General features: G+C 57.6%; 1 protein-coding gene across 1 annotated transcript in view; it reads left to right on the top strand.

The window, feature by feature from the left end:
• Nucleotides 1–27,167, top strand: part of LOC142473251 (uncharacterized) — a 50,186-nt gene that overhangs the window by 14,014 nt on the left and 9,005 nt on the right. The window contains exon 4 of the mRNA XM_075580440.1: nt 240–486. Coding sequence (XP_075436555.1) covers nt 240–486 — 247 coding nt within the window. The remainder of the gene's footprint in view (nt 1–239; nt 487–27,167) is intronic.

Raw genomic sequence — 27,167 nt, 5'->3', positions numbered from 1 at the left:
TCCCTGCAATTTGAGCAAGATTCTTCTTCAACAGAAATCACACTCGTCCTTTCTGCAAGCAAGTTTATATATTATAGACTGTTACTTAGTATTCAATATCTGGAAGCATTGATCAACTGGACTTTGCTTCTATTTTGGCCACATCTCTAGTCTTGCGCAGAAATGCAATAACGGAGGCTACTTAAATCCAGAAGACATCGTAGGAAGACTGTAAGGTTTCTTCTGGCTCGGTGTCGCAGTTTGATCACCGTACGGGAATGGGTGTCTATATATGGCCATTCGGGTACGGGCGGATTCCCACGGCCAAACCGCTTTTGGAAATGCAAAGTGATGTACCACGTGACAGACCCGTCGGAGGCTAAACGGATCCTCGCCGTCAGCTGGTTCTGGGACTTGGTTGGCATGAGGATCCCAGCTCTGCTTTCCTGGTTTGTCTTCTGCTTTTTTAATGAAGTGGGACCTGTTTTACCGAACCGCTGTATGGTGGTAATAGGACGGCTGTTATCTCACTGCTTCCTGTAGCTGCTGTTTTCCTCCCTGAAATGCAGAAATAAATGGGGTCTGCTTATAATACTACCATCTTATTATATGTTCTTAAAGCCCGCTCACTCTGCGCTTTACATTTTGGGGGAATCGGGGGTCTTTGTTGAAAATCTAAAAGCCAATGTTTGGGACGTTGATCGTAGATGAGTTTTACCCGCCCAGTTCCACCATTCCCTTATTCGCTGGAAAGCATCAATTCTCATTTGGTGGGAGATGAGGTAGAGAGATGGATTGTGTGTGTGTGTGTGTGTGTGTGTGTGTGTGTGTGTGTGTGTGTGTGTGTGTGTGTGTGTGTGTGTGTGTGTGTGTGTGTGTGTGTGTGTGTGTGTGTGTGTGTGTGTCCACGGTTTGGTCCGGAAATAATTGGACACTGATACAAGTTTTGTTATTTCGGCTGTGTACCAAAATAAATTCACGTTACAGTTAAATAATGAATATGGGCTTAAAGTGCCGTCTATCAGCTTTAATTTGAGGGTATTCACATCCAATTGGAGGAAGGGTTTAGGAATTACATCTCTTTAATATGTAGCCCCCTCTTTTCAAAGGGACCAAAAGTAATTGGACAATTGACTCAGAAGCTGTTTCATGGACAGGTGTGGGCTATTCCTTCGTTATTTCTTCATCAATTAAGCAGGTAAAAGGTCTGGAGTTGATTCCAGGTGTGGCATTCGCATTTGGAAGCTGTTGCTGTGAACCCACAACATGCGGTCAAAGGAGCTCTCACGTGTGATCGTGTGATCTCTCCGGCAGTCTCAGGGTGTCTCCCTGGGTGAGAGAGACGTAGTCTCTGCGTGATCTCTCCGGCAGTCTCAGGGTGTCTCCCTGGGTGAGAGAGACGTAGTCTCCGTGTGATCTCTCCGGCAGTGTCAGGGTGTCTCCCTGGGTGAGAGAGACGTAGTCTCCGTGTGATCTCTCCGGCAGTCTCAGGGTGTCTCCCTGGGTGAGAGAGACGTAGTCTCTGCGTGATCTCTCCAGCAGTCTCAGGGTGTCTCCCTGGGTGAGAGAGACGTAGTCTCCGTGTGATCTCTCCGGCAGTGTCAGGGTGTCTCCCTGGGTGAGAGAGACGTAGTCTCCGTGTGATCTCTCCGGCAGTCTCAGGGTGTCTCCCTGGGTGAGAGAGACGTAGTCTCTGTGTGATCTCTCCAGCAGTCTCAGGGTGTCTCCCTGGATGAGAGAGACGTAGTCTCTGCGTGATCTCTCCGGCAGTCTCAGGGTGTCTCCCTGGGTGAGAGAGACGTAGTCTCTGCGTGATCTCTCCGGCAGTCTCAGGGTGTCTCCCTGGGTGAGAGACGTAGTCTCTGTGTGATCTCTCCGGCAGTCTCAGGGTGTCTCCCTGGGTGAGAGAGACGTAGTCTCCGTGTGATCTCTCCAGCAGTCTCAGGGTGTCTCTCTGGGTGAGAGAGACGTAGTCTCCGTGTGATCTCTCCAGCAGTCTCAGGGTGTCTCCCTGGGTGAGAGAGATGTAGTCTCTGTGTGATCTCTCCGTCAGTCTCAGGGTGTCTCCCTGGGTGAGAGAGACGTAGTCTCTGCGTGATCTCTCCAGCAGTCTCAGGGTGTCTCCCTGGGTGAGAGAGACGTAGTCTCTGCGTGATCTCTCCGGCAGTCTCAGGGTGTCTCCCTGGGTGAGAGAGACGTAGTCTCTGCGTGATCTCTCCAGCAGTCTCAGGGTGTCTCCCTGGGTGAGAGAGACGTAGTCTCTGCTTGATCTCTCCGGCAGTCTCAGGGTGTCTCCCTGGGTGAGAGAGACGTAGTCTCCGTGTAATCTCTCCGGCAGTCTCAGGGTGTCTCCCTGGGTGAGAGAGACGTAGTCTCTGCTTGATCTCTCCGGCAGTCTCAGGGTGTCTCCCTTGGTGAGAGACGTAGTCTCTGCGTGATCTCTCCAGCAGTCTCAGGGTGTCTCCCTGGGTGAGAGACGTAGTCTCCGCGTGATCTCTCCGGCAGTCTCAGGGTGTCTCCCTGGGTGAGAGAGACGTAGTCTCTGTGTGATCTCTCCGGCAGTCTCAGGGTGTCTCCCTGGGTGAGAGAGACGTAGTCTCTGTGCGATCTCTCCGGCAGTCCCAGGGTGTCTCCCTGGGTGAGAGAGACGTAGTCTCTGCATGATCTCTCCAGCAGTCTCAGGGTGTCTCCCTGGGTGAGAGAGACGTAGTCTCCGCGTGATCTCTCCGGCAGTCTCAGGGTGTCTCCCTGGGTGAGAGAGACGTAGTCTCCGCGTGATCTCTCCGGCAGTCTCAGGGTGTCTCCCTGGGTGAGAGAGACGTAGTCTCTGCGTGATCTCTCCAGCAGTCTCAGGGTGTCTCCCTGGGTGAGAGAGACGTTGTCTCCGTGTGATCTCTCCAGCAGTCTCAGGGTGTCTCCCTGGGTGAGAGAGACGTTGTCTCCGTGTGATCTCTCTGGCAGTCTCAGGGTGTCTCCCTGGGTGAGAGAGACGTAGTCTCCGTGTGATCTCTCCGGCAGTCTCGGTGTCTCCCTGGGTGAGAGAGACGTAGTCTCCGCGTGATCTCTCCGGCAGTTTCAGGGTGTCTCCCTGGGTGAGAGAGACGTAGTCTCTGCGTGATCTCTCCGGCAGTTTCAGGGTGTCTCCCTGGGTGAGAGAGACGTAGTCTCTGTGTGATCTCTCCAGCAGTCTCAGGGTGTCTCCCTGGGTGAGAGAGACGTAGTCTCCGTGTGATCTCTCCAGCAGTCTCAGGGTGTCTCTCTGGGTGAGAGAGACGTAGTCTCCGTGTGATCTCTCCAGCAGTCTCAGGGTGTCTCCCTGGGTGAGAGAGATGTAGTCTCCGTGTGATCTCTCCGGCAGTCTCAGGGTGTCTTCCTGGGTGAGAGAGACGTAGTCTCCGCGTGATCTCTCCGGCAGTCTCAGGGTGTCTCCCTGGGTGAGAGAGACGTAGACTCTGCGTGATCTCTCCAGCAGTCTCAGGGTGTCTCCCGGGGTGAGAGACGTAGTCTCTGTGTGATCTCTCCTGCATGTCTCAGGGTGTCTCCCTGGGTGAGAGACGTAGTCTCTGCGTGATCTCTCCGGCAGTCTCAGGGTGTCTCCCTGGGTGAGAGAGACGTAGTCTCTGCGTGATCTCTCCGTCAGTCTCAGGGTGTCTCCCTGGGTGAGAGAGACGTAGTCTCCGTGTGATCTCTCCGGCAGTCTCAGGGTGTCTCCCTGGGTGAGAGAGACGTAGTCTCCGTGTGATCTCTCCGGCAGTCTCAGGGTGTCTCCCTGGGTGAGAGAGACGTAGTCTCCGTGTGATCTCTCCAGCAGTCTCAGGGTGTCTCCCTGGGTGAGAGAGACGTAGTCTCTGCGTGATCTCTCCGGCAGTCTCAGGGTGTCTCCCTGGGTGAGAGAGACGTAGTCTCTGCGTGATCTCTCCGGCAGTCTCAGGGTGTCTCCCTGGGTGAGAGAGACGTAGTCTCTGCGTGATCTCTCCAGCAGTCTCAGGGTGTCTCCCTGGGTGAGAGAGACGTTGTCTCCGTGTGATCTCTCTGGCAGTCTCAGGGTGTCTCCCTGGGTGAGAGAGACGTAGTCTCTGTGTGATCTCTCCAGCAGTCTCAGGGTGTCTCCCTGGGTGAGAGAGACGTAGTCTCTGCGTGATCTCTCCAGCAGTCTCAGGGTGTCTCCCTGGGTGAGAGAGACGTAGTCTCCGTGTGATCTCTCCGGCAGTCTCAGGGTGTCTCCCTGGGTGAGAGAGACGTAGTCTCTGCGTGATCTCTCCAGCAGTCTCATGGTGTCTCCCTGGGTGAGAGAGACGTAGTCTCCGTGTGATCTCTCCAGCAGTCTCAGGGTGTCTCTCTGGGTGAGAGAGACGTAGTCTCCGTGTGATCTCTCCAGCAGTCTCAGGGTGTCTCCCTGGGTGAGAGAGATGTAGTCTCCGTGTGATCCCTCCGGCAGTCTCAGGGTGTCTTCCTGGGTGAGAGAGACGTAGTCTCCGCGTGATCTCTCCGGCAGTCTCAGGGTATCTCCCTGGGTGAGAGAGACGTAGACTCTGCGTGATCTCTCCAGCAGTCTCAGGGTGTCTCCCTGGGTGAGAGACGTAGTCTCTGTGTGATCTCTCCTGCATGTCTCAGGGTGTCTCCCTGGGTGAGAGACGTAGTCTCTGCGTGATCTCTCCGGCAGTCTCAGGGTGTCTCCCTGGGTGAGAGAGACGTAGTCTCTGCGTGATCTCTCCGTCAGTCTCAGGGTGTCTCCCTGGGTGAGAGAGACGTAGTCTCCGTGTGATCTCTCCGGCAGTCTCAGGGTGTCTCCCTGGGTGAGAGAGACGTAGTCTCCGTGTGATCTCTCCGGCAGTCTCAGGGTGTCTCCCTGGGTGAGAGAGACGTAGTCTCTGCGTGATCTCTCCGTCAGTCTCAGGGTGTCTCCCTGGTTGAGAGAGACGTAGTCTCCGCGTGATCTCTCCAGCAGTCTCAGGGTGTCTCCCTGGGTGAGAGAGACGTAGTCTCCGTGTGATCTCTCCAGCAGTCTCAGGGTGTCTCCCTGGGTGAGAGAGACGTAGTCTCTGCGTGATCTCTCCGGCAGTCTCAGGGTGTCTCCCTGGGTGAGAGAGACGTTGTCTCTGCGTGATCTCTCCGGCAGTCTCAGGGTGTCTCCCTGGGTGAGAGAGACGTAGTCTCTGCGTGATCTCTCCAGCAGTCTCAGGGTGTCTCCCTGGGTGAGAGACGTAGTCTCTGCGTGATCTCTCCAGCAGTCTCAGGGTGTCTCCCTGGGTGAGAGAGACGTAGTCTCTGCGTGATCTTTCCGGCAGTCTCAGGGTGTCTCCCTGGGTGAGAGAGACGTAGTCTCTGTGTGATCTCTCCGGCAGTCTCAGGGTGTCTCCCTGGGTGAGAGAGACGTTTTCTCTGCGTGATCTCTCCGGCAGTCTCAGGGTGTCTCCCTGGGTGTGAGAGACGTAGTCTCCGTGTGATCTCTCCGGCAGTCTCAGGGTGTCTCCCTGGGTGAGAGAGACGTAGTCTCTGCGTGATCTCTCCAGCAGTCTCAGGGTGTCTCCCTGGGTGAGAGAGACGTAGTCTCTGTGTGATCTCTCCGGCAGTCTCAGGGTGTCTCCCTGGGTGAGAGAGACGTAGTCTCTGTGTGATCTCTCCAGCAGTCTCAGGGTGTCTCCCTGGGTGAGAGAGACGTAGTCTCTGCGTGATCTCTCCAGCAGTCTCAGGGTGTCTCCCTGGGTGAGAGAGATGTAGTCTCCGTGTGATCTCTCCGGCAGTCTCAGGGTGTCTCCCTGGGTGAGAGAGACGTAGTCTCTGTGTGATCTCTCCGGCAGTCTCAGGGTGTCTCCCTGGGTGAGAGAGACGTTGTCTCTGCGTGATCTCTCCGGCAGTCTCAGGGTGTCTCCCTGGGTGAGAGAGACGTAGTCTCTGTGTGATCTCTCCAGCAGTCTCAGGGTGTCTCCCTGGGTGAGAGAGACGTAGTCTCTGCGTGATCTCTCCGGCAGTCTCAGGGTGTCTCCCTGGGTGAGAGAGACGTACTGTAGTCTCCGCGTGATCTCTCCGGCAGTCTCAGGGTGTCTCCCTGGGTGAGAGAGACGTAGTCTCTGCGTGATCTCTCCATCTCTCCGGCAGTCTCAGGGTGTCTCCCTGGGTGAGAGAGACGTAGTCTCTGCGTGATCTCTCCGGCAGTCTCAGGGTGTCTCCCTGGTGAGAGAGACGTAGTCTCTGCGTGATCTCTCCAGCAGTCTCAGGGTGTCTCCCTGGGTGAGAGAGACGTAGTCTCCGTGTGATCTCTCCGGCAGTTTCAGGGTGTCTCCCTGGGTGAGAGAGACGTAGTCTCTGCGTGATCTCTCCAGCAGTCTCAAGGTGTCTCCCTGGGTGAGAGAGACGTAGTCTCCGTGTGATCTCTCCAGAAGTCTCAGGGTGTCTCCCTGGGTGAGAGAGACGTAGTCTCTGTGTGATCTCTCCAGCAGTCTCAGGGTGTCTCCCTGGGTGAGAGAGACGTAGTCTCTGTGTGATCTCTCCAGCAGTCTCAGGGTGTCTCCCTGGGTGAGAGAGACGTAGTCTCTGCGTGGTGTCTCCCTGGGTGAGAGAGACGTAGTCTCCGCGTGATCTCTCCGGCAGTGTCAGGGTGTCTCCCTGGGTGAGAGAGACGTAGTCTCCGTGTGATCTCTCCGGCAGTCTCAGGGTGTCTCCCTGGGTGAGAGAGACGTAGTCTCCGTGTGATCTCTCCGGCAGTCTCAGGGTGTCTCCCTGGGTGAGAGAGACGTAGTCTCCGTGTGATCTCTCCGGCAGTCTCAGGGTGTCTCCCTGGGTGAGAGAGACGTTGTCTCCGTGTGATCTCTCCGGCAGTGTCAGGGTGTCTCCCTGGGTGAGAGAGACGTAGTCTCCGCGTGATCTCTCCGGCAGTGTCAGGGTGTCTCCCTGGGTGAGAGAGACGTAGTCTCCGTGTGATCTCTCCGGCAGTCTCAGGGTGTCTCCCTGGGTGAGAGAGACGTAGTCTCTGCGTGATCTCTCCAGCAGTCTCAGGGTGTCTCCCTGGGTGAGAGAGACGTAGTCTCCGTGTGATCTCTCCGGCAGTCTCAGGGTGTCTCCCTGGGTGAGAGAGACGTAGTCTCCGCGTGATCTCTCCGGCAGTCTCAGGGTGTCTCCCTGGGTGAGAGAGACGTAGACTCTGCGTGATCTCTCCAGCAGTCTCAGGGTGTCTCCCTGGGTGAGAGACGTAGTCTCCGTGTGATCTCTCCAGCAGTCTCAGGGTGTCTCCCTGGGTGAGAGAGACGTAGTCTCTGCGTGATCTCTCCAGCAGTCTCTGGGTGTCTCCCTGGGTGAGAGAGACGTAGTCTCCGTGTGATCTCTCCGGCAGTCTCAGGGTGTCTCCCTGGGTGAGAGAGACGTAGTCTCTGCGTGATCTCTCCGGCAGTCTCAGGGTGTCTCCCTGGGTGAGAGAGACGTAGTCTCTGCGTGATCTCTCCAGCAGTCTCAGGGTGTCTCCCTGGGTGAGAGAGACGTAGTCTCTGTGTGATCTCTCCGGCCGTCTCAGGGTGTCTCCCTGGGTGAGAGAGACGTAGTCTCTGCGTGATCTCTCCAGCAGTCTCAGTGTGTCTCCCTGGGTGAGAGAGACGTAGTCTCCGCGTGATCTCTCCGGCAGTCTCAGGGTGTCTCCCTGGGTGAGAGAGACGTAGTCTCTGCGTGATCTCTCCGGCAGTCTCAGGGTGTCTCCCTGGGTGAGAGAGACGTAGTCTCTGCGTGATCTCTCCAGCAGTCTCAAGGTGTCTCCCTGGGTGAGAGAGACGTTGTCTCTGCGTGATCTCTCCGGCAGTCTCAGGGTGTCTCCCTGGGTGAGAGAGACGTAGTCTCTGCGTGATCTCTCCAGCAGTCTCAGGGTGTCTCCCTGGGTGAGAGAGACGTAGTCTCTGCGTGATCTCTCCAGCAGTCTCAGGGTGTCTCCCTGGGTGAGAGAGACGTAGTCTCTGCGTGATCTCTCCAGCAGTCTCAGGGTGTCTCCCTGGGTGAGAGACGTAGTCTCTGCGTGATCTCTCCAGCAGTCTCATGGTGTCTCCCTGGGTGAGAGAGACGTAGTCTCTGCGTGATCTTTCCGGCAGTCTCAGGGTGTCTCCCTGGGTGAGAGAGACGTAGTCTCTGCGTGATCTCTCCGGCAGTCTCAGGGTGTCTCCCTGGGTGAGAGAGACGTTTTCTCTGCGTGATCTCTCCGGCAGTCTCAGGGTGTCTCCCTGGGTGAGAGAGACGTAGTCACTGCGTGATCTCTCCAGCAGTCTCAGGGTGTCTCCCTGGGTGAGAGAGACGTAGTCTCCGCGTGATCTCTCCAGCAGTCTCAGGGTGTCTCCCTGGGTGAGAGAGACGTAGTCTCTGTGTGATCTCTCCGGCAGTCTCAGGGTGTCTCCCTGGGTGAGAGAGACGTAGTCTCTGCGGGATCTCTCCAGCAGTCTCAGGGTGTCTCCCTGGGTGAGAGAGACGTAGTCTCTGCGTGATCTCTCCAGCAGTCTCAGGGTGTCTCCCTGGGTGAGAGAGACGTAGTCTCCGTGTGATCTCTCCGGCAGTCTCAGGGTGTCTCCCTGGGTGAGAAAGACGTAGTCTCTGCGTGATCTCTCCAGCAGTCTCAGGGTGTCTCCCTGGGTGAGAGACACGTAGTCTCCGCGTGATCTCTCCAGCAGTCTCAGGGTGTCTCCCTGGGTGAGAGAGACGTAGTCTCTGTGTGATCTCTCCAGCAGTCTCAGGGTGTCTCCCTGGGTGAGAGAGACGTAGTCTCTGCGTGATCTCTCCGGCAGTCTCAGGGTGTCTCCCTGGGTGAGAGAGACGTAGTCTCTGCGTGATCTCTCCAGCAGTCTCAGGGTGTCTCCCTGGGTGAGAGAGACGTAGTCTCCGTGTGATCTCTCCAGCAGTCTCGGGGTGTCTCTCTGGGTGAGAGAGACGTAGTCTCCGTGTGATCTCTCCAGCAGTCTCAGGGTGTCTCCCTGGGTGAGAGAGATGTAGTCTCCGTGTGATCTCTCCAGCAGTCTCAGGGAGTCTCCCTGGGTGAGAGAGACGTAGTCTCTGCGTGATCTCTCCGGCAGTCTCAGGGTGTCTCCCTGGGTGAGAGAGACGTAGACTCTGTGTGATCTCTCCAGCAGTCTCAGGGTGTCTCCTTTGGTGAGAGAGACGTAGTCTCCGTGTGATCTCTCCAGCAGTCTCAGGGTGTCTCCCTGGGTGAGAGAGATGTAGTCTCTGTGTGATCTCTCCAGCAGTCTCAGGGTGTCTCCCTGGGTAAGAGAGACGTAGTCTCAGCGTGATCTCTCCAGTCTCAGGGTGTCTCCCTGGGTGAGAGAGACGTAGTCTCTGCGTGATCTCTCCAGCAGTCTCAGGGTGTCTCCCTGGGTGAGAGAGACGTAGTCTCCGTGTGATCTCTGCAGCAGTCTCAGGGTGTCTCTCTGGGTGAGAGAGACGTAGTCTCCGTGTGATCTCTCCGGCCGTCTCAGGGTGTCTCCCTGCGTGAGAGAGACGTAGTCTCTGTGTGATCTCTCCGGCAGTCTCAGGGTGTCTCCCTCGTGAGAGAGACGTTGTCTCTGCGTGATCTCTCCGGCAGTCTCAGGGTGTCTCCCTGGGTGAGAGAGACGTTGTCTCTGCGTGATCTCTCCGGCAGTCTCAGGGTGTCTCCCTGGGTGAGAGAGACATAGTCTCTGCGTGATCTCTCCAGCAGTCTCAGGGTGTCTCCCTGGGTGAGAGAGACGTAGTCTCCGCGTGATCTCTCCGGCAGTGTCAGGGTGTCTCCCTGGGTGAGAGAGACGTAGTCTCTGTGTGATCTCTCCGGCAGTCTCAGGGTGTCTCCCTGGGTGAGAGAGACGTAGTCTCTGCGTGATCTCTCCAGCAGTCTCAGGGTGTCTCCCTGGGTGAGAGAGACGTAGTCTCCGTGTGATCTCTCCAGCAATCTCTGGGTGAGAGAGACGTAGTCTCCGTGTGATCTCTCCAGCAGTCTCAGGGTGTCTCCCTGGGTGAGAGAGATGTAGTCTCCGTGTGATCTCTCCGGCAGTCTCAGGGTGTCTCCCTGGGTGAGAGAGACGTAGTCTCCGCGTGATCTCTCCGGCAGTCTCAGGGTGTCTCCCTGGGTGAGAGAGACGTAGTCTCCGCGTGATCTCTCCGGCAGTCTCAGGGTGTCTTCCTGGGTGAGAGAGACGTAGTCTCTGCGTGATCTCTCCGGCAGTCTCAGGGTGTCTCCCTGGGTGAGAGAGATGTAGTCTCTGCGTGATCTCTCCGGCAGTCTCAGGGTGTCTCCCTGGGTGAGAGAGACGTAGTCTCTGCGTGATCTCTCCAGCAGTCTCAGGGTGTCTCCCTGGGTGAGAGAGACGTAGTCTCCGTGTGATCTCTGCAGCAGTCTCAGGGTGTCTCTCTGGGTGAGAGAGACGTAGTCTCCGTGTGATCTCTCCGGCAGTCTCAGGGTGTCTCCCTGCGTGAGAGAGACGTAGTCTCTGTGTGATCTCTCCGGCAGTCTCAGGGTGTCTCCCTCGTGAGAGAGACGTTGTCTCTGCGTGATCTCTCCGGCAGTCTCAGGGTGTCTCCCTGGGTGAGAGAGACGTTGTCTGCGTGATCTCTCCGGCAGTCTCAGGGTGTCTCCCTGGGTGAGAGAGACATAGTCTCTGCGTGATCTCTCCAGCAGTCTCAGGGTGTCTCCCTGGGTGAGAGAGACGTAGTCTCCGCGTGATCTCTCCGGCAGTGTCAGGGTGTCTCCCTGGGTGAGAGAGACGTAGTCTCTGTGTGATCTCTCCGGCAGTCTCAGGGTGTCTCCCTGGGTGAGAGAGACGTAGTCTCTGCGTGATCTCTCCAGCAGTCTCAGGGTGTCTCCCTGGGTGAGAGAGACGTAGTCTCCGTGTGATCTCTCCAGCAGTCTCTGGGTGAGAGAGACGTAGTCTCCGTGTGATCTCTCCAGCAGTCTCAGGGTGTCTCCCTGGGTGAGAGAGATGTAGTCTCCGTGTGATCTCTCCGGCAGTCTCAGGGTGTCTCCCTGGGTGAGAGAGACGTAGTCTCCGCGTGATCTCTCCAGCAGTCTCAGGATGTCTCCCTAGGTGAGAGAGACGTAGTCTCCGTGTGTTCTCTCCAGCAGTCTCAGGGTGTCTCCCTGGGTGAGAGAGATGTAGTCTCTGTGTGATCTCTCCGGCAGTCTCAGGGTGTCTCCCTGGGTGAGAGAGACGTAGTCTCTGCTTGATCTCTCCGGCAGTCTCAGGGTGTCTCCCTGGGTGAGAGAGACGTAGTCTCTGTGTGATCTCTCCGGCAGTCTCAGGGTGTCTCCCTGGGTGAGAGAGACGTAGTCTCTGCGTGATCTCTCCAGCAGTCTCAGGGTGTCTCCCTGGGTGAGAGAGACGTAGTCTCCACGTGATCTCTCCGGCAGTGTCAGGGTGTCTCCCTGGGTGAGAGAGACGTAGTCTCTGCGTGATCTCTCCGGCAGTCTCAGGGTGTCTCCCTGGGTGAGAGAGACGTAGACTCTGTGTGATCTCTCCAGCAGTCTCAGGGTGTCTCCCTGGGTGAGAGAGACGTAGTCTCTGTGTGATCTCTCCGGCAGTCTCAGGGTGTCTCCCTGGGTGAGAGAGACGTAGTCTCTGCGTGATCTCTCCGGCAGTCTCAGGGTGTCTCCCTGGGTGAGAGAGACGTAGTCTCCGTGTGATCTCTCCAGCAGTCTCAGGGTGTCTTCCTGGGTGAGAGAGACGTAGTCTCTGCGTGATCTCTCCGGCAGTCTCAGGGTGTCTCCCTGGGTGAGAGAGATGTAGTCTCTGCGTGATCTCTCCGGCAGTCTCAGGGTGTCTCACTGGGTGAGAGAGACGTAGTCTCTGCGTGATCTCTCCGGCAGTCTCAGGGTGTCTCCCTGGGTGAGAGAGATGTAGTCTCTGCGTGATCTCTCCAGCAGTCTCAGGTTGTCTCTGGGTGAGAGAGACGTAGTCTCCGTGTGATCTCTCCAGCAGTCTCAGGGTGTCTCCCTGGGTGAGAGAGACGTAGTCTCTGTGTGATCTCTCCAGCAGTCTCAGGGTGTCTCCCTGGGTGAGAGAGACGTAGTCTCCGCATGATCTCTCCGGCAGTCCCGGGGTGTCTCCCTGGGTGAGAGAGACGTAGTCTCTGCGTGATCTCTCCGGCAGTCTCAGGGTGTCTCCCTGGGTGAGAGAGATGTAGTCTCTGCGTGATCTCTCCGGCAGTCTCAGGGTGTCTCACTGGGTGAGAGAGACGTAGTCTCTGCGTGATCTCTCCGGCAGTCTCAGGGTGTCTCCCTGGGTGAGAGAGATGTAGTCTCTGCGTGATCTCTCCAGCAGTCTCAGGTTGTCTCTGGGTGAGAGAGACGTAGTCTCCGTGTGATCTCTCCAGCAGTCTCAGGGTGTCTCCCTGGGTGAGAGAGACGTAGTCTCTGTGTGATCTCTCCAGCAGTCTCAGGGTGTCTCCCTGGGTGAGAGAGACGTAGTCTCTGCGTGGTGTCTCCCTGGGTGAGAGAGACGTAGTCTCCGCGTGATCTCTCCGGCAGTGTCAGGGTGTCTCCCTGGGTGAGAGAGACGTAGTCTCCGTGTGATCTCTCCGGCAGTCTCAGGGTGTCTCCCTGGGTGAGAGAGACGTAGTCTCCGTGTGATCTCTCCGGCAGTCTCAGGGTGTCTCCCTGGGTGAGAGAGACGTAGTCTCCGTGTGATCTCTCCGGCAGTCTCAGGGTGTCTCCCTGGGTGAGAGAGACGTTGTCTCCGTGTGATCTCTCCGGCAGTGTCAGGGTGTCTCCCTGGGTGAGAGAGACGTAGTCTCCGCGTGATCTCTCCGGCAGTGTCAGGGTGTCTCCCTGGGTGAGAGAGACGTAGTCTCCGTGTGATCTCTCCGGCAGTCTCAGGGTGTCTCCCTGGGTGAGAGAGACGTAGTCTCTGCGTGATCTCTCCAGCAGTCTCAGGGTGTCTCCCTGGGTGAGAGAGACGTAGTCTCCGTGTGATCTCTCCGGCAGTCTCAGGGTGTCTCCCTGGGTGAGAGAGACGTAGTCTCCGCGTGATCTCTCCGGCAGTCTCAGGGTGTCTCCCTGGGTGAGAGAGACGTAGACTCTGCGTGATCTCTCCAGCAGTCTCAGGGTGTCTCCCTGGGTGAGAGACGTAGGCTCCGTGTGATCTCTCCAGCAGTCTCAGGGTGTCTCCCTGGGTGAGAGAGACGTAGTCTCTGCGTGATCTCTCCAGCAGTCTCTGGGTGTCTCCCTGGGTGAGAGAGACGTAGTCTCCGTGTGATCTCTCCGGCAGTCTCAGGGTGTCTCCCTGGGTGAGAGAGACGTAGTCTCTGCGTGATCTCTCCGGCAGTCTCAGGGTGTCTCCCTGGGTGAGAGAGACGTAGTCTCTGCGTGATCTCTCCAGCAGTCTCAGGGTGTCTCCCTGGGTGAGAGAGACGTAGTCTCTGTGTGATCTCTCCGGCCGTCTCAGGGTGTCTCCCTGGGTGAGAGAGACGTAGTCTCTGCGTGATCTCTCCAGCAGTCTCAGTGTGTCTCCCTGGGTGAGAGAGACGTAGTCTCCGTGTGATCTCTCCAGCAGTCTCAGGGTGTCTCCCTGGGTGAGAGAGACGTAGTCTCCGCGTGATCTCTCCGGCAGTCTCAGGGTGTCTCCCTGGGTGAGAGAGACGTAGTCTCTGCGTGATCTCTCCGGCAGTCTCAGGGTGTCTCCCTGGGTGAGAGAGACGTAGTCTCTGCGTGATCTCTCCAGCAGTCTCAAGGTGTCTCCCTGGGTGAGAGAGACGTTGTCTCTGCGTGATCTCTCCGGCAGTCTCAGGGTGTCTCCCTGGGTGAGAGAGACGTAGTCTCTGCGTGATCTCTCCAGCAGTCTCAGGGTGTCTCCCTGGGTGAGAGAGACGTAGTCTCTGCGTGATCTCTCCAGCAGTCTCAGGGTGTCTCCCTGGGTGAGAGACGTAGTCTCTGCGTGATCTCTCCAGCAGTCTCATGGTGTCTCCCTGGGTGAGAGAGACGTAGTCTCTGCGTGATCTTTCCGGCAGTCTCAGGGTGTCTCCCTGGGTGAGAGAGACGTAGTCTCTGCGTGATCTCTCCGGCAGTCTCAGGGTGTCTCCCTGGGTGAGAGAGACGTTTTCTCTGCGTGATCTCTCCGGCAGTCTCAGGGTGTCTCCCTGGGTGAGAGAGACGTAGTCACTGCGTGATCTCTCCAGCAGTCTCAGGGTGTCTCCCTGGGTGAGAGAGACGTAGTCTCCGCGTGATCTCTCCAGCAGTCTCAGGGTGTCTCCCTGGGTGAGAGAGACGTAGTCTCTGTGTGATCTCTCCGGCAGTCTCAGGGTGTCTCCCTGGGTGAGAGAGACGTAGTCTCTGCGGGATCTCTCCGGCAGTCTCAGGGTGTCTCCCTGGGTGAGAGAGACGTAGTCTCTGCGTGATCTCTCCAGCAGTCTCAGGGTGTCTCCCTGGGTGAGAGAGACGTAGTCTCCGTGTGATCTCTCCGGCAGTCTCAGGGTGTCTCCCTGGGTGAGAAAGACGTAGTCTCTGCGTGATCTCTCCAGCAGTCTCAGGGTGTCTCCCTGGGTGAGAGACACGTAGTCTCCGCGTGATCTCTCCAGCAGTCTCAGGGTGTCTCCCTGGGTGAGAGAGACGTAGTCTCTGTGTGATCTCTCCAGCAGTCTCAGGGTGTCTCCCTGGGTGAGAGAGACGTAGTCTCTGCGTGATCTCTCCGGCAGTCTCAGGGTGTCTCCCTGGGTGAGAGAGACGTAGTCTCTGCGTGATCTCTCCAGCAGTCTCAGGGTGTCTCCCTGGGTGAGAGAGACGTAGTCTCCGTGTGATCTCTCCAGCAGTCTCGGGGTGTCTCTCTGGGTGAGAGAGACGTAGTCTCCGTGTGATCTCTCCAGCAGTCTCAGGGTGTCTCCCTGGGTGAGAGAGATGTAGTCTCCGTGTGATCTCTCCAGCAGTCTCAGGGAGTCTCCCTGGGTGAGAGAGACGTAGTCTCTGCGTGATCTCTCCGGCAGTCTCAGGGTGTCTCCCTGGGTGAGAGAGACGTAGACTCTGTGTGATCTCTCCAGCAGTCTCAGGGTGTCTCCTTTGGTGAGAGAGACGTAGTCTCCGTGTGATCTCTCCAGCAGTCTCAGGGTGTCTCCCTGGGTGAGAGAGATGTAGTCTCTGTGTGATCTCTCCAGCAGTCTCAGGGTGTCTCCCTGGGTAAGAGAGACGTAGTCTCAGCGTGATCTCTCCAGTCTCAGGGTGTCTCCCTGGGTGAGAGAGACGTAGTCTCTGCGTGATCTCTCCAGCAGTCTCAGGGTGTCTCCCTGGGTGAGAGAGACGTAGTCTCCGTGTGATCTCTGCAGCAGTCTCAGGGTGTCTCTCTGGGTGAGAGAGACGTAGTCTCCGTGTGATCTCTCCGGCCGTCTCAGGGTGTCTCCCTGCGTGAGAGAGACGTAGTCTCTGTGTGATCTCTCCGGCAGTCTCAGGGTGTCTCCCTCGTGAGAGAGACGTTGTCTCTGCGTGATCTCTCCGGCAGTCTCAGGGTGTCTCCCTGGGTGAGAGAGACGTTGTCTCTGCGTGATCTCTCCGGCAGTCTCAGGGTGTCTCCCTGGGTGAGAGAGACATAGTCTCTGCGTGATCTCTCCAGCAGTCTCAGGGTGTCTCCCTGGGTGAGAGAGACGTAGTCTCCGCGTGATCTCTCCGGCAGTGTCAGGGTGTCTCCCTGGGTGAGAGAGACGTAGTCTCTGTGTGATCTCTCCGGCAGTCTCAGGGTGTCTCCCTGGGTGAGAGAGACGTAGTCTCTGCGTGATCTCTCCAGCAGTCTCAGGGTGTCTCCCTGGGTGAGAGAGACGTAGTCTCCGTGTGATCTCTCCAGCAATCTCTGGGTGAGAGAGACGTAGTCTCCGTGTGATCTCTCCAGCAGTCTCAGGGTGTCTCCCTGGGTGAGAGAGATGTAGTCTCCGTGTGATCTCTCCGGCAGTCTCAGGGTGTCTCCCTGGGTGAGAGAGACGTAGTCTCCGCGTGATCTCTCCGGCAGTCTCAGGGTGTCTCCCTGGGTGAGAGAGACGTAGTCTCCGCGTGATCTCTCCGGCAGTCTCAGGGTGTCTTCCTGGGTGAGAGAGACGTAGTCTCTGCGTGATCTCTCCGGCAGTCTCAGGGTGTCTCCCTGGGTGAGAGAGATGTAGTCTCTGCGTGATCTCTCCGGCAGTCTCAGGGTGTCTCCCTGGGTGAGAGAGACGTAGTCTCTGCGTGATCTCTCCAGCAGTCTCAGGGTGTCTCCCTGGGTGAGAGAGACGTAGTCTCCGTGTGATCTCTGCAGCAGTCTCAGGGTGTCTCTCTGGGTGAGAGAGACGTAGTCTCCGTGTGATCTCTCCGGCAGTCTCAGGGTGTCTCCCTGCGTGAGAGAGACGTAGTCTCTGTGTGATCTCTCCGGCAGTCTCAGGGTGTCTCCCTCGTGAGAGAGACGTTGTCTCTGCGTGATCTCTCCGGCAGTCTCAGGGTGTCTCCCTGGGTGAGAGAGACGTTGTCTGCGTGATCTCTCCGGCAGTCTCAGGGTGTCTCCCTGGGTGAGAGAGACATAGTCTCTGCGTGATCTCTCCAGCAGTCTCAGGGTGTCTCCCTGGGTGAGAGAGACGTAGTCTCCGCGTGATCTCTCCGACAGTGTCAGGGTGTCTCCCTGGGTGAGAGAGACGTAGTCTCTGTGTGATCTCTCCGGCAGTCTCAGGGTGTCTCCCTGGGTGAGAGAGACGTAGTCTCTGCGTGATCTCTCCAGCAGTCTCAGGGTGTCTCCCTGGGTGAGAGAGACGTAGTCTCCGTGTGATCTCTCCAGCAGTCTCTGGGTGAGAGAGACGTAGTCTCCGTGTGATCTCTCCAGCAGTCTCAGGGTGTCTCCCTGGGTGAGAGAGATGTAGTCTCCGTGTGATCTCTCCGGCAGTCTCAGGGTGTCTCCCTGGGTGAGAGAGACGTAGTCTCCGCGTGATCTCTCCAGCAGTCTCAGGGTGTCTCCCTAGGTGAGAGAGACGTAGTCTCCGTGTGTTCTCTCCAGCAGTCTCAGGGTGTCTCCCTGGGTGAGAGAGATGTAGTCTCTGTGTGATCTCTCCGGCAGTCTCAGGGTGTCTCCCTGGGTGAGAGAGACGTAGTCTCTGCTTGATCTCTCCGGCAGTCTCAGGGTGTCTCCCTGGGTGAGAGAGACGTAGTCTCTGTGTGATCTCTCCGGCAGTCTCAGGGTGTCTCCCTGGGTGAGAGAGACGTAGTCTCTGTGTGATCTCTCCAGCAGTCTCAGGGTGTCTCCCTGGGTGAGAGAGACGTAGTCTCCACGTGATCTCTCCGGCAGTGTCAGGGTGTCTCCCTGGGTGAGAGAGACGTAGTCTCTGCGTGATCTCTCCGGCAGTCTCAGGGTGTCTCCCTGGGTGAGAGAGACGTAGACTCTGTGTGATCTCTCCAGCAGTCTCAGGGTGTCTCCCTGGGTGAGAGAGACGTAGTCTCTGTGTGATCTCTCCGGCAGTCTCAGGGTGTCTCCCTGGGTGAGAGAGACGTAGTCTCTGCGTGATCTCTCCGGCAGTCTCAGGGTGTCTCCCTGGGTGAGAGAGACGTAGTCTCCGTGTGATCTCTCCAGCAGTCTCAGGGTGTCTTCCTGGGTGAGAGAGACGTAGTCTCTGCGTGATCTCTCCGGCAGTCTCAGGGTGTCTCCCTGGGTGAGAGAGATGTAGTCTCTGCGTGATCTCTCCGGCAGTCTCAGGGTGTCTCACTGGGTGAGAGAGACGTAGTCTCTGCGTGATCTCTCCGGCAGTCTCAGGGTGTCTCCCTGGGTGAGAGAGATGTAGTCTCTGCGTGATCTCTCCAGCAGTCTCAGGTTGTCTCTGGGTGAGAGAGACGTAGTCTCCGTGTGATCTCTCCAGCAGTCTCAGGGTGTCTCCCTGGGTGAGAGAGATGTAGTCTCCGTGTGATCTCTCCGGCAGTCTCAGGGTGTCTCCCTGGGTGAGAGAGACGTAGTCTCCGCGTGATCTCTCCAGCAGTCTCAGGGTGTCTCCCTAGGTGAGAGAGACGTAGTCTCCGTGTGTTCTCTCCAGCAGTCTCAGGGTGTCTCCCTGGGTGAGAGAGATGTAGTCTCTGTGTGATCTCTCCGGCAGTCTCAGGGTGTCTCCCTGGGTGAGAGAGACGTAGTCTCTGCTTGATCTCTCCGGCAGTCTCAGGGTGTCTCCCTGGGTGAGAGAGACGTAGTCTCTGTGTGATCTCTCCGGCAGTCTCAGGGTGTCTCCCTGGGTGAGAGAGACGTAGTCTCTGCGTGATCTCTCCAGCAGTCTCAGGGTGTCTCCCTGGGTGAGAGAGACGTAGTCTCCACGTGATCTCTCCGGCAGTGTCAGGGTGTCTCCCTGGGTGAGAGAGACGTAGTCTCTGCGTGATCTCTCCGGCAGTCTCAGGGTGTCTCCCTGGGTGAGAGAGACGTAGACTCTGTGTGATCTCTCCAGCAGTCTCAGGGTGTCTCCCTGGGTGAGAGAGACGTAGTCTCTGTGTGATCTCTCCGGCAGTCTCAGGGTGTCTCCCTGGGTGAGAGAGACGTAGTCTCTGCGTGATCTCTCCGGCAGTCTCAGGGTGTCTCCCTGGGTGAGAGAGACGTAGTCTCCGTGTGATCTCTCCAGCAGTCTCAGGGTGTCTTCCTGGGTGAGAGAGACGTAGTCTCTGCGTGATCTCTCCGGCAGTCTCAGGGTGTCTCCCTGGGTGAGAGAGATGTAGTCTCTGCGTGATCTCTCCGGCAGTCTCAGGGTGTCTCACTGGGTGAGAGAGACGTAGTCTCTGCGTGATCTCTCCGGCAGTCTCAGGGTGTCTCCCTGGGTGAGAGAGATGTAGTCTCTGCGTGATCTCTCCAGCAGTCTCAGGTTGTCTCTGGGTGAGAGAGACGTAGTCTCCGTGTGATCTCTCCAGCAGTCTCAGGGTGTCTCCCTGGGTGAGAGAGACGTAGTCTCTGTGTGATCTCTCCAGCAGTCTCAGGGTGTCTCCCTGGGTGAGAGAGACGTAGTCTCCGCATGATCTCTCCGGCAGTCCCGGGGTGTCTCCCTGGGTGAGAGAGACGTAGTCTCTGCGTGATCTCTCCGGCAGTCTCAGGGTGTCTCCCTGGGTGAGAGAGATGTAGTCTCTGCGTGATCTCTCCGGCAGTCTCAGGGTGTCTCACTGGGTGAGAGAGACGTAGTCTCTGCGTGATCTCTCCGGCAGTCTCAGGGTGTCTCCCTGGGTGAGAGAGATGTAGTCTCTGCGTGATCTCTCCAGCAGTCTCAGGTTGTCTCTGGGTGAGAGAGACGTAGTCTCCGTGTGATCTCTCCAGCAGTCTCAGGGTGTCTCCCTGGGTGAGAGAGACGTAGTCTCTGTGTGATCTCTCCAGCAGTCTCAGGGTGTCTCCCTGGGTGAGAGAGACGTAGTCTCTGCGTGATCTCTCCATCTCTCCAGCAGTCTCAGGGTGTCTCCCTGGGTGAGAGACGTAGTCTCCGTGTGATCTCTCCAGCAGTCTCAGGGTGTCTCCCTGGGTGAGAGACGTAGTCTCCGTGTGATCTCTCCAGCAGTCCCAGGGTGTCTCCCTGGGTGAGAGAGACGTAGTCTCTGCGTGATCTCTCCAGCAGTCTCAGGGTGTCTCCCTGGGTGAGAGAGACGTAGTCTCTGTGTGATCTCTCCGGCCGTCTCAGGGTGTCTCCATGGGTGAGAGAGACGTAGTCTCTGCGTGATCTCTCCGGCAGTCTCAGGGTGTCTCCCTGGGTGAGAGAGACGTAGTCTCTGCGTGATCTCTCCGGCAGTCTCAGGGTGTCTCCCTGGGTGAGAGAGACGTAGTCTCTGCGTGATCTCTCCGGCAGTCTCAGGGTGTCTCCCTGGGTGAGAGAGACGTAGTCTCTGCGTGATCTCTCCGGCAGTCTCAGGGTGTCTCCCTGGGTGAGAGAGACGTAGTCTCTGCGTGATCTCTTCGGCAGTCTCAGGGTGTCTCCCTGGGTAAGAGAGACGTAGTCTCTGCGTGATCTCTCCGGCAGTCTCAGGGTGTCTCCCTGGGTGAGAGAGACGTAGTCTCTGCGTGATCTCTCCGGCAGTCTCAGGGTGTCTCCCTGGGTGAGAGAGACGTAGTCTCTGCGTGATCTCTCCGGCAGTCTCAGGGTGTCTCCCTGGGTGAGAGAGACGTAGTCTCTGCGTGATCTCTCCGGCAGTCTCAGGGTGTCTCCCTGGGTGAGAGACGTAGTCTCTGTGTGATCTCTCCGGCAGTCTCAGGGTGTCTCCCTGGGTGAGAGACGTAGTCTCTGTGTGATCTCTCCGGCAGTCTCAGGGTGTCTCCCTGGGTGAGAGAGACGTAGTCTCTGTGTGATCTCTCCGGCAGTCTCAGGGTGTCTCCCTGGGTGAGAGAGACGTTGTCTCTGCGTGATCTCTCCGGCAGTCTCAGGGTGTCTCCCTGGGTGAGAGAGACGTAGTCTCCGTGTGATCTCTCCGGCAGTCTCAGGGTGTCTCCCTGGGTGAGAGAGACGTTGTCTCTGCGTGATCTCTCCGGCAGTCTCAGGGTGTCTCCCTGGGTGAGAGAGACGTAGTCTCCGTGTGATCTCTCCGGCAGTCTCAGGGTGTCTCCCTGGGTGAGAGAGACGTAGTCTCTGCGTGATCTCTCCAGCAGTCTCAGGGTGTCTCCCTTGGTGAGAGAGACATAGTCTCCGTGTGATCTCTCCAGCAGTCTCAGGGAGTCTCCCTGGGTGAGAGAGACGTAGTCTCCGCGTGATCTCTCCGGCAGTCTCAGGGTGTCTCCCTGGGTGAGAGAGACGTAGTCTCCGCGTGATCTCTCTGGCAGTGTCAGGGTTTCTCCCTGGGTGAGAGAGACGTAGTCTCTGCGTGATCTCTCCATCAGTCTCAAGGTGTCTCCCTGGGTGAGAGAGACGTAGTCTCCGTGTGATCTCTCCAGCAGTCTCAGGGTGTCTCCCTGGGTGAGAGAGACGTAGTCTCTGCGTGATCTCTCCATCAGTCTCAAGGTGTCTCCCTGGGTGAGAGAGACGTAGTCTCTGTGTGATCTCTCCGGCAGTCTCAGGGTGTCTCCCTGGGTGAGAGAGACGTAGTCTCTGCGTGATCTCTCCATCAGTCTCAAGGTGTCTCCCTGGGTGAGAGAGACGTAGTCTCTGTGTGATCTCTCCGGCAGTCTCAGGGTGTCTCCCTGGGTGAGAGACGTAGTCTCTGTGTGATCTCTCCGGCAGTCTCAGGGTGTCTCCCTGGGTGAGAGAGACGTAGTCTCCGTGTGATCTCTCCAGCAGTCTCAGGGTGTCTCCCTGGGTGAGAGAGACGTAGTCTCTGCGTGATCTCTCCGGCTGTCCCGGGGTGTCTCCCTGCGTGAGAGAGATATTGTCTCTGTGTGATCTCTCCAGCAGTCTCAGGGTGTCTCCCTGGGTGAGAGAGACGTAGTCTCTGCGTGATCTCTCCAGCAGTCTCAGGTTGTCTCTGGGTGAGAGAGACGTAGTCTCCGTGTGATCTCTCCAGCAGTCTCAGGGTGTCTCCCTGGGTGAGAGAGACGTAGTCTCTGTGTGACCTCTCCAGCAGTCTCGGTGTCTCCCTGGGTGAGAGAGACGTAGTCTCCACGTGATCTCTCCAGCAGTCTCAGGGTGTCTCCCTGGGTGATAGAGACGTAGTCTCTGTGTGACCTCTCCAGCAGTCTCGGTGTCTCCCTGGGTGAGAGAGACGTAGTCTCCACGTGATCTCTCCGTCAGTCTCTGGGTGTCTCCCTGGGTGAGAGAGACGTATTCTCTGCGTGATCTCTCCAGCAGTGTCAGGGTGTCTCCCTGGGTGAGAGAGACGTAGTCTCCGTGTGATCTCTCCGGCTGTCTCAGGGTGTCTCCCTGGGTGAGAGAGACGTAGTCTCTGCGTGATCTCTCCGGCAGTCTCAGGGTGTCTCCCTGGGTGAGAGAGACGTAGTCTCTGCGTGATCTCTCCAGCAGTCCCAGGGTGTCTCCCTGGGTGAGAGAGACGTAGTCTCCGTGTGATCTCTCCGGCAGTCTCAGGGTGTCTCCCTGGGTGAGAGAGACGTAGTCTCTGCGTGATCTCTCCAGCAGTCCCAGGGTGTCTCCCTGGGTGAGAGAGACGTAGTCTCCGTGTGATCTCTCCGGCAGTCTCAGGGTGTCTCCCTGGGTGAGAGAGACGTAGTCTCTGCGTGATCTCTCCAGCAGTCCCAGGGTGTCTCCCTGGGTGAGAGAGACGTAGTCTCCGTGTGATCTCTCCAGCAGTCTCAGGTTGTCTCCCTGGGTGAGGGAGACGTAGTCTCTGCGTGATCTCTCCGGCAGTCTCAGGGTGTCTCCCTGGGTGAGAGAGACGTAGTCTCTGCGTGATCTCTCCGGCAGTCTCAGGGTGTCTCCCTGGGTGAGAGAGACGTAGTCTCTGCGTGATCTCTCCAGCAGTCTCAGGGTGTCTCCCTGGGTGAGAGAGACGTAGTCTCCGTGTGATCTCTCCGGCCGTCTCAGGGTGTCTCCCTGGGTGAGAGAGACGTAGTCTCCGCGTGATCTCTCCGGCAGTCTCAGGGTGTCTCCCTGGGTGAGAGAGACGTAGTCTCCGTGTGATCTCTCCGGCAGTCTCAGGGTGTCTCCCTGGGTGAGAGAGACGTAGTCTCCGTGTGATCTCTCCGGCAGTCTCAGGGTGTCTCCCTGGGTGAGAGAGACGTAGTCTCTGCGTGATCTCTCCGGCAGTCTCAGGGTGTCTCCCTGGGTGAGAGAGACGTAGTCTCTGCGTGATCTCTCCAGCAGTCTCAGGGTGTCTCCCTGGGTGAGAGAGACGTAGTCTCTGTGTGATCTCTCCGGCAGTCTCAGGGTGTCTCCCTGGGTGAGAGAGACGTAGTCTCCGCGTGATCTCTCCAGCAGTCTCAGGGAGTCTCCCTGGGTGAGAGAGACGTAGTCTCCGCGTGATCTCTCCGGCAGTCTCAGGGTGTCTCCCTGGGTGAGAGAGACGTAGTCTCTGCGTGATCTCTCCCGCAGTCTCAGGGTGTCTCCCTGGGTGAGAGAGACGTAGTCTCTGCGTGATCTCTCCGGCAGTCTCAGGGTGTCTCCCTGGGTGAGAGAGACGTAGTCTCTGCGTGATCTCTCCGGCAGTCTCAGGGTGTCTCCCTGGGTGAGAGAGACGTAGTCTCTGCGTGACCTCTCCAGCAGTCTCAGGGTGTCTCCCTGGGTGAGAGAGACGTAGTCTCCGTGTGATCTCTCCAGCAGTCTCAGGGTGTCTCCCTGGGTGAGAGAGACGTAGTCTCTGCGTGATGTCTCCAGCAGTCTCAGGGTGTCTCCCTGGGTGAGAGAGACGTAGTCTCTGCATGATCTCTCCGGCCGTCTCAGGGTGTCTCCCTGGGTGAGAGAGACGTAGTCTCTGCGTGATCTCTCCAGCAGTCTCAGGGTGTCTCCCTGGGTGAGAGAGACGTAGTCTCCGTGTGATCTCTCCGGCAGTCTCAGGGTGTCTCCCTGGGTGAGAGAGACGTAGTTTCTGCATGATCTCTCCGGCAGTTTCAGGGTGTCTCCCTGGGTGAGAGAGACGTAGTCTCTGTGTGATCTCTCCAGCAGTCTCAGGGTGTCTCCCTGGGTGAGAGAGACGTAGTCTCTGTGTGATCTCTCCAGCAGTCTCAGGGTGTCTCCCTGGGTGAGAGAGACGTAGTCTCTGCGTGATCTCTCCGGCAGTTTCAGGGTGTCTCCCTGGGTGAGAGAGACGTAGTCTCTGCGTGATCTCTCCGGCAGTTTCAGGGTGTCTCCCTGGGTGAGAGAGACGTAGTCTCCGTGTGATCTCTCCAGCAGTCTCAGGGTGTCTCCCTGGGTGAGAGAGACGTAGTCTCCGCGTGATCTCTCCCGCAGTCTCAGGGTGTCTCCCTGGGTGAGAGAGACGTAGTCTCTGCGTGATGTCTCCCGCAGTCTCAGGGTGTCTCCCTGGGTGAGAGAGACGTAGTCTCTGTGTGATGTCTCCAGCAGTCTCAGGGTGTCTCCCTGGGTGAGAGAGACGTAGTCTCTGCGTGATCTCTCCGGCAGTTTCAGGGTGTCTCCCTGGGTGAGAGAGACGTAGTCTCCGTGTGATCTCTCCAGCAGTCTCAGGGTGTCTCCATGGGTGAGAGAGACGTAGTCTCTGTGTGATCTCTCCGGCAGTTTCAGGGTGTCTCCCTGGGTGAGAGAGACGTAGTCTCCGTGTGATCTCTCCAGCAGTCTCAGGGTGTCTCCCTGGGTGAGAGAGACGTAGTCTCTGTGTGATCTCTCCGGCAGTTTCAGGGTGTCTCCCTGGGTGAGAGAGACGTAGTCTCCGTGTGATCTCTCCAGCAGTCTCAGGGTGTCTCCCTGGGTGAGAGAGACGTAGTCTCTGTGTGATCTCTCCAGCAGTCTCAGGGTGTCTCCCTGGGTGAGAGAGATGTAGTCTCCGTGTGATCTCTCCGGCAGTCTCAGGGTGTCTCCCTGGGTGAGAGAGACGTAGTCTCCGTGTGATCTCTCCGGCCGTCTCAGGGTGTCTCCCTGGGTGAGAGAGACGTAGTCTCTGCGTGATCTCTCCGGAAGTCCCGGGGTGTCTCCCTGGGTGAGAGAGACGTAGTCTCTGTGTGATCTCTCCAGCAGTCTCAGGGTGTCTCCCTGGGTGAGAGAGACGTAGTCTCTGTGTGATCTCTCCAGCAGTCTCAGGGTGTCTCCCTGGGTGAGAGAGACGTAGTCTCTGCGTGATCTCTCCGGCAGTCTCAGGTTGTCTCCCTGGGTGAGAGAGACGTAGTCTCCGTGTGATCTCTCCGGCAGTCTCAGGGTGTCTCCCTGGGTGAGAGAGACGTAGTCTCTGTGATCTCTCCAGCAGTCTCAGGGTGTCTCCCTGGGTGAGAGAGACGTAGTCTCCGTGTGATCTCTCCGGCCGTCTCAGGGTGTCTCCCTGGGTGAGAGAGACGTAGTCTCTGCGTGATCTCTCCGGAAGTCCCGGGGTGTCTCCCTGGGTGAGAGAGACGTAGTCTCTGTGTGATCTCTCCAGCAGTCTCAGTGTGTCTCCCTGGGTGAGAGAGACGTAGTCTCTGCGTGATCTCTCCGGCAGTCTCAGGGTGTCTCCCTGGGTGAGAGAGACGTAGTCTCTGTGTGATCTCTCCGGCAGTCTCAGGGTGTTTCCCTGGGTGAGAGAGACGTAGTCTCTGCGTGATCTCTCCAGCAGTCTCAGGGTGTCTCCCTGGGTGAGAGAGACGTAGTCTCTGCGTGATCTCTCCGGCAGTCTCAGGGTGTCTCCCCGGGTGAGAGAGACGTAGTCTCTGCGTGATCTCTCCGGCAGTCTCAGGGTGTCTCCCCGGGTGAGAGAGACGTAGTCTCTGCGTGATCTCTCCGGCAGTCTCAGGGTGTCTCCCTGGGTGAGAGAGATGTAGTCTCTGTGTGATCTCTCCGGCAGTCTCAGGGTGTCTCCCAGGGTGAGAGAGACGTAGTCTCTGCGTGATCTCTCCGGCAGTCTCAGGGTGTCTCCCTGGGTGAGAGAGACGTAGTCTCTGCGTGATCTCTCCGGCAGTCTCAGGGTGTCTCCCTGGGTGAGAGAGACGTAGTCTCTGCGTGATCTCTCCGGCAGTCTCAGGGTGTCTCCCTGGGTGAGAGAGACGTAGTCTCTGCGTGATCTCTCCGGCAGTCTCAGGGTGTCTCCCTGGGTGAGAGAGACTTAGTCTCTGTGTGATCTCTCCAGCAGTCTCGGTGTCTCCCTGGGTGAGAGGTGTGATCTCTCCAGCAGTCTCAGGGTGTCTCCCTGGGTGAGAGAGACGTAGTCTCTGTGTAATCTCTCCGGCAGTCTCAGGGTGTCTCCCTGGGTGAGAGAGACGTAGTCTCTGTGATCTCTCCGGCAGTCTCAGGGTGTCTCCCTGGGTGAGAGAGATGTAGTCTCCGTGTGATCTCTCCAGCAGTCTCAGGGTGTCTCCCTGGGTGAGAGAGACGTAGTCTCCGCGTGATCTCTCCGGCAGTCTCAGGCTGTCTCCCTGGGTGAGAGAGACTTAGTCTCTGCGTGATCTCTCCAGCAGTCTCAGGGTGTCTCCCTGGGTGAGAGAGATGTAGTCTCCGCGTGATCTCTCCGGCAGTCTCAGGGTGTCTCCCTGGGTGAGAGAGACGTAGTCTCTGCGTGATCTCTCCAGCAGTCTCAGGCTGTCTCCCTGAGTGAGAGAGACGTAGTCTCTGCGTGATCTCTCCAGCAGTCTCAGGGTGTCTCCCTGGGTGAGAGAGACGTAGTCTCTGCATGATGTCTCCAGCAGTCTCAGGGTGTGTCCCTGGGTGAGAGAGATGTAGTCTCCGTGTGATCTCTCCAGCAGTCTCAGGGTGTCTCCCTGGGTGAGAGAGACGTAGTCTCTGCATGATGTCTCCAGCATTCTCAGGGTGTCTCCCTGGGTGAGAGAGACGTAGTCTCTGTGTGATCTCTCCAGCAGTCTCAGGGTGTCTCCCTGGGTGAGAGAGACTTAGTCTCTGTGTGATCTCTCCAGCAGTCTCGGTGTCTCCCTGGGTGAGAGAGGTGTGATCTCTCCAGCAGTCTCAGGGTGTCTCCCTGGGTGAGAGAGACGTAGTCTCTGTGATCTCTCCGGCAGTCTCAGGGTGTCTCCCTGGGTGAGAGAGACGTAGTCTCCGCGTGATCTCTCCAGCAGTCTCAGGGTGTCTCCCTGGGTGAGAGAGACGTAGTCTCTGCGTGATCTCTCCGGCAGTCTCAGGGTGTCTCCCTGGGTGAGAGAGACGTTGTCTCTGCGTGATCTCTCCGGCAGTCTCAGGGTGTCTCCCTGGGTGAGAGAGACGTAGTCTCTGCGTGATCTCTCCGGCAGTCTCAGGGTGTCTCCCTGGGTGAGAGAGACGTAGTCTCTGCGTGATCTCTCCGGCAGTCTCAGGGTGTCTCCCTGGGTGAGAGAGACGTAGTCTCTGCGTGATCTCTCCAGCAGTCTCAGGGTGTCTCCCTGCGTGAGAGAGACGTAGTCTCTGCGTGAGAGAGACGTAGTCTCTGCGTGATCTCTCCGGCAGTCTCAGGGTGTCTCCCTGGGTGAGAGAGACGTAGTCTCTGCGTGATGTCTCCAGCAGTCTCAGGGTGTCTCCCTGGGTGAGAGAGACGTAGTCTCTGCATGATCTCTCCAGCAGTCTCAGGGTGTCTCCCTGGGTGAGAGAGACGTAGTCTCTGCGTGATCTCTCCGGCAGTTTCAGGGTGTCTCCCTGGGTGAGAGAGACGTAGTCTCTGCGTGATCTCTCCGGCAGTCTCAGGGTGTCTCCCTGGGTGAGAGAGACGTAGTCTCTGCGTGATCTCTCCGGCAGTCTCAGGGTGTCTCCCTGGGTGAGAGAGACGTAGTCTCTGTGTGATCTCTCCGGCAGTCTCAGGGTGTCTCCCTGGGTGAGAG

Source organism: Ascaphus truei, assembly GCF_040206685.1.
Source record: "Ascaphus truei isolate aAscTru1 chromosome 2 unlocalized genomic scaffold, aAscTru1.hap1 SUPER_2_unloc_1, whole genome shotgun sequence".
NCBI classification, from domain to species: domain Eukaryota; kingdom Metazoa; phylum Chordata; class Amphibia; order Anura; family Ascaphidae; genus Ascaphus; species Ascaphus truei.
Note: the sequence above shows the minus strand (reverse complement) of the source record. Positions and strands in the feature narration are given on the sequence as shown.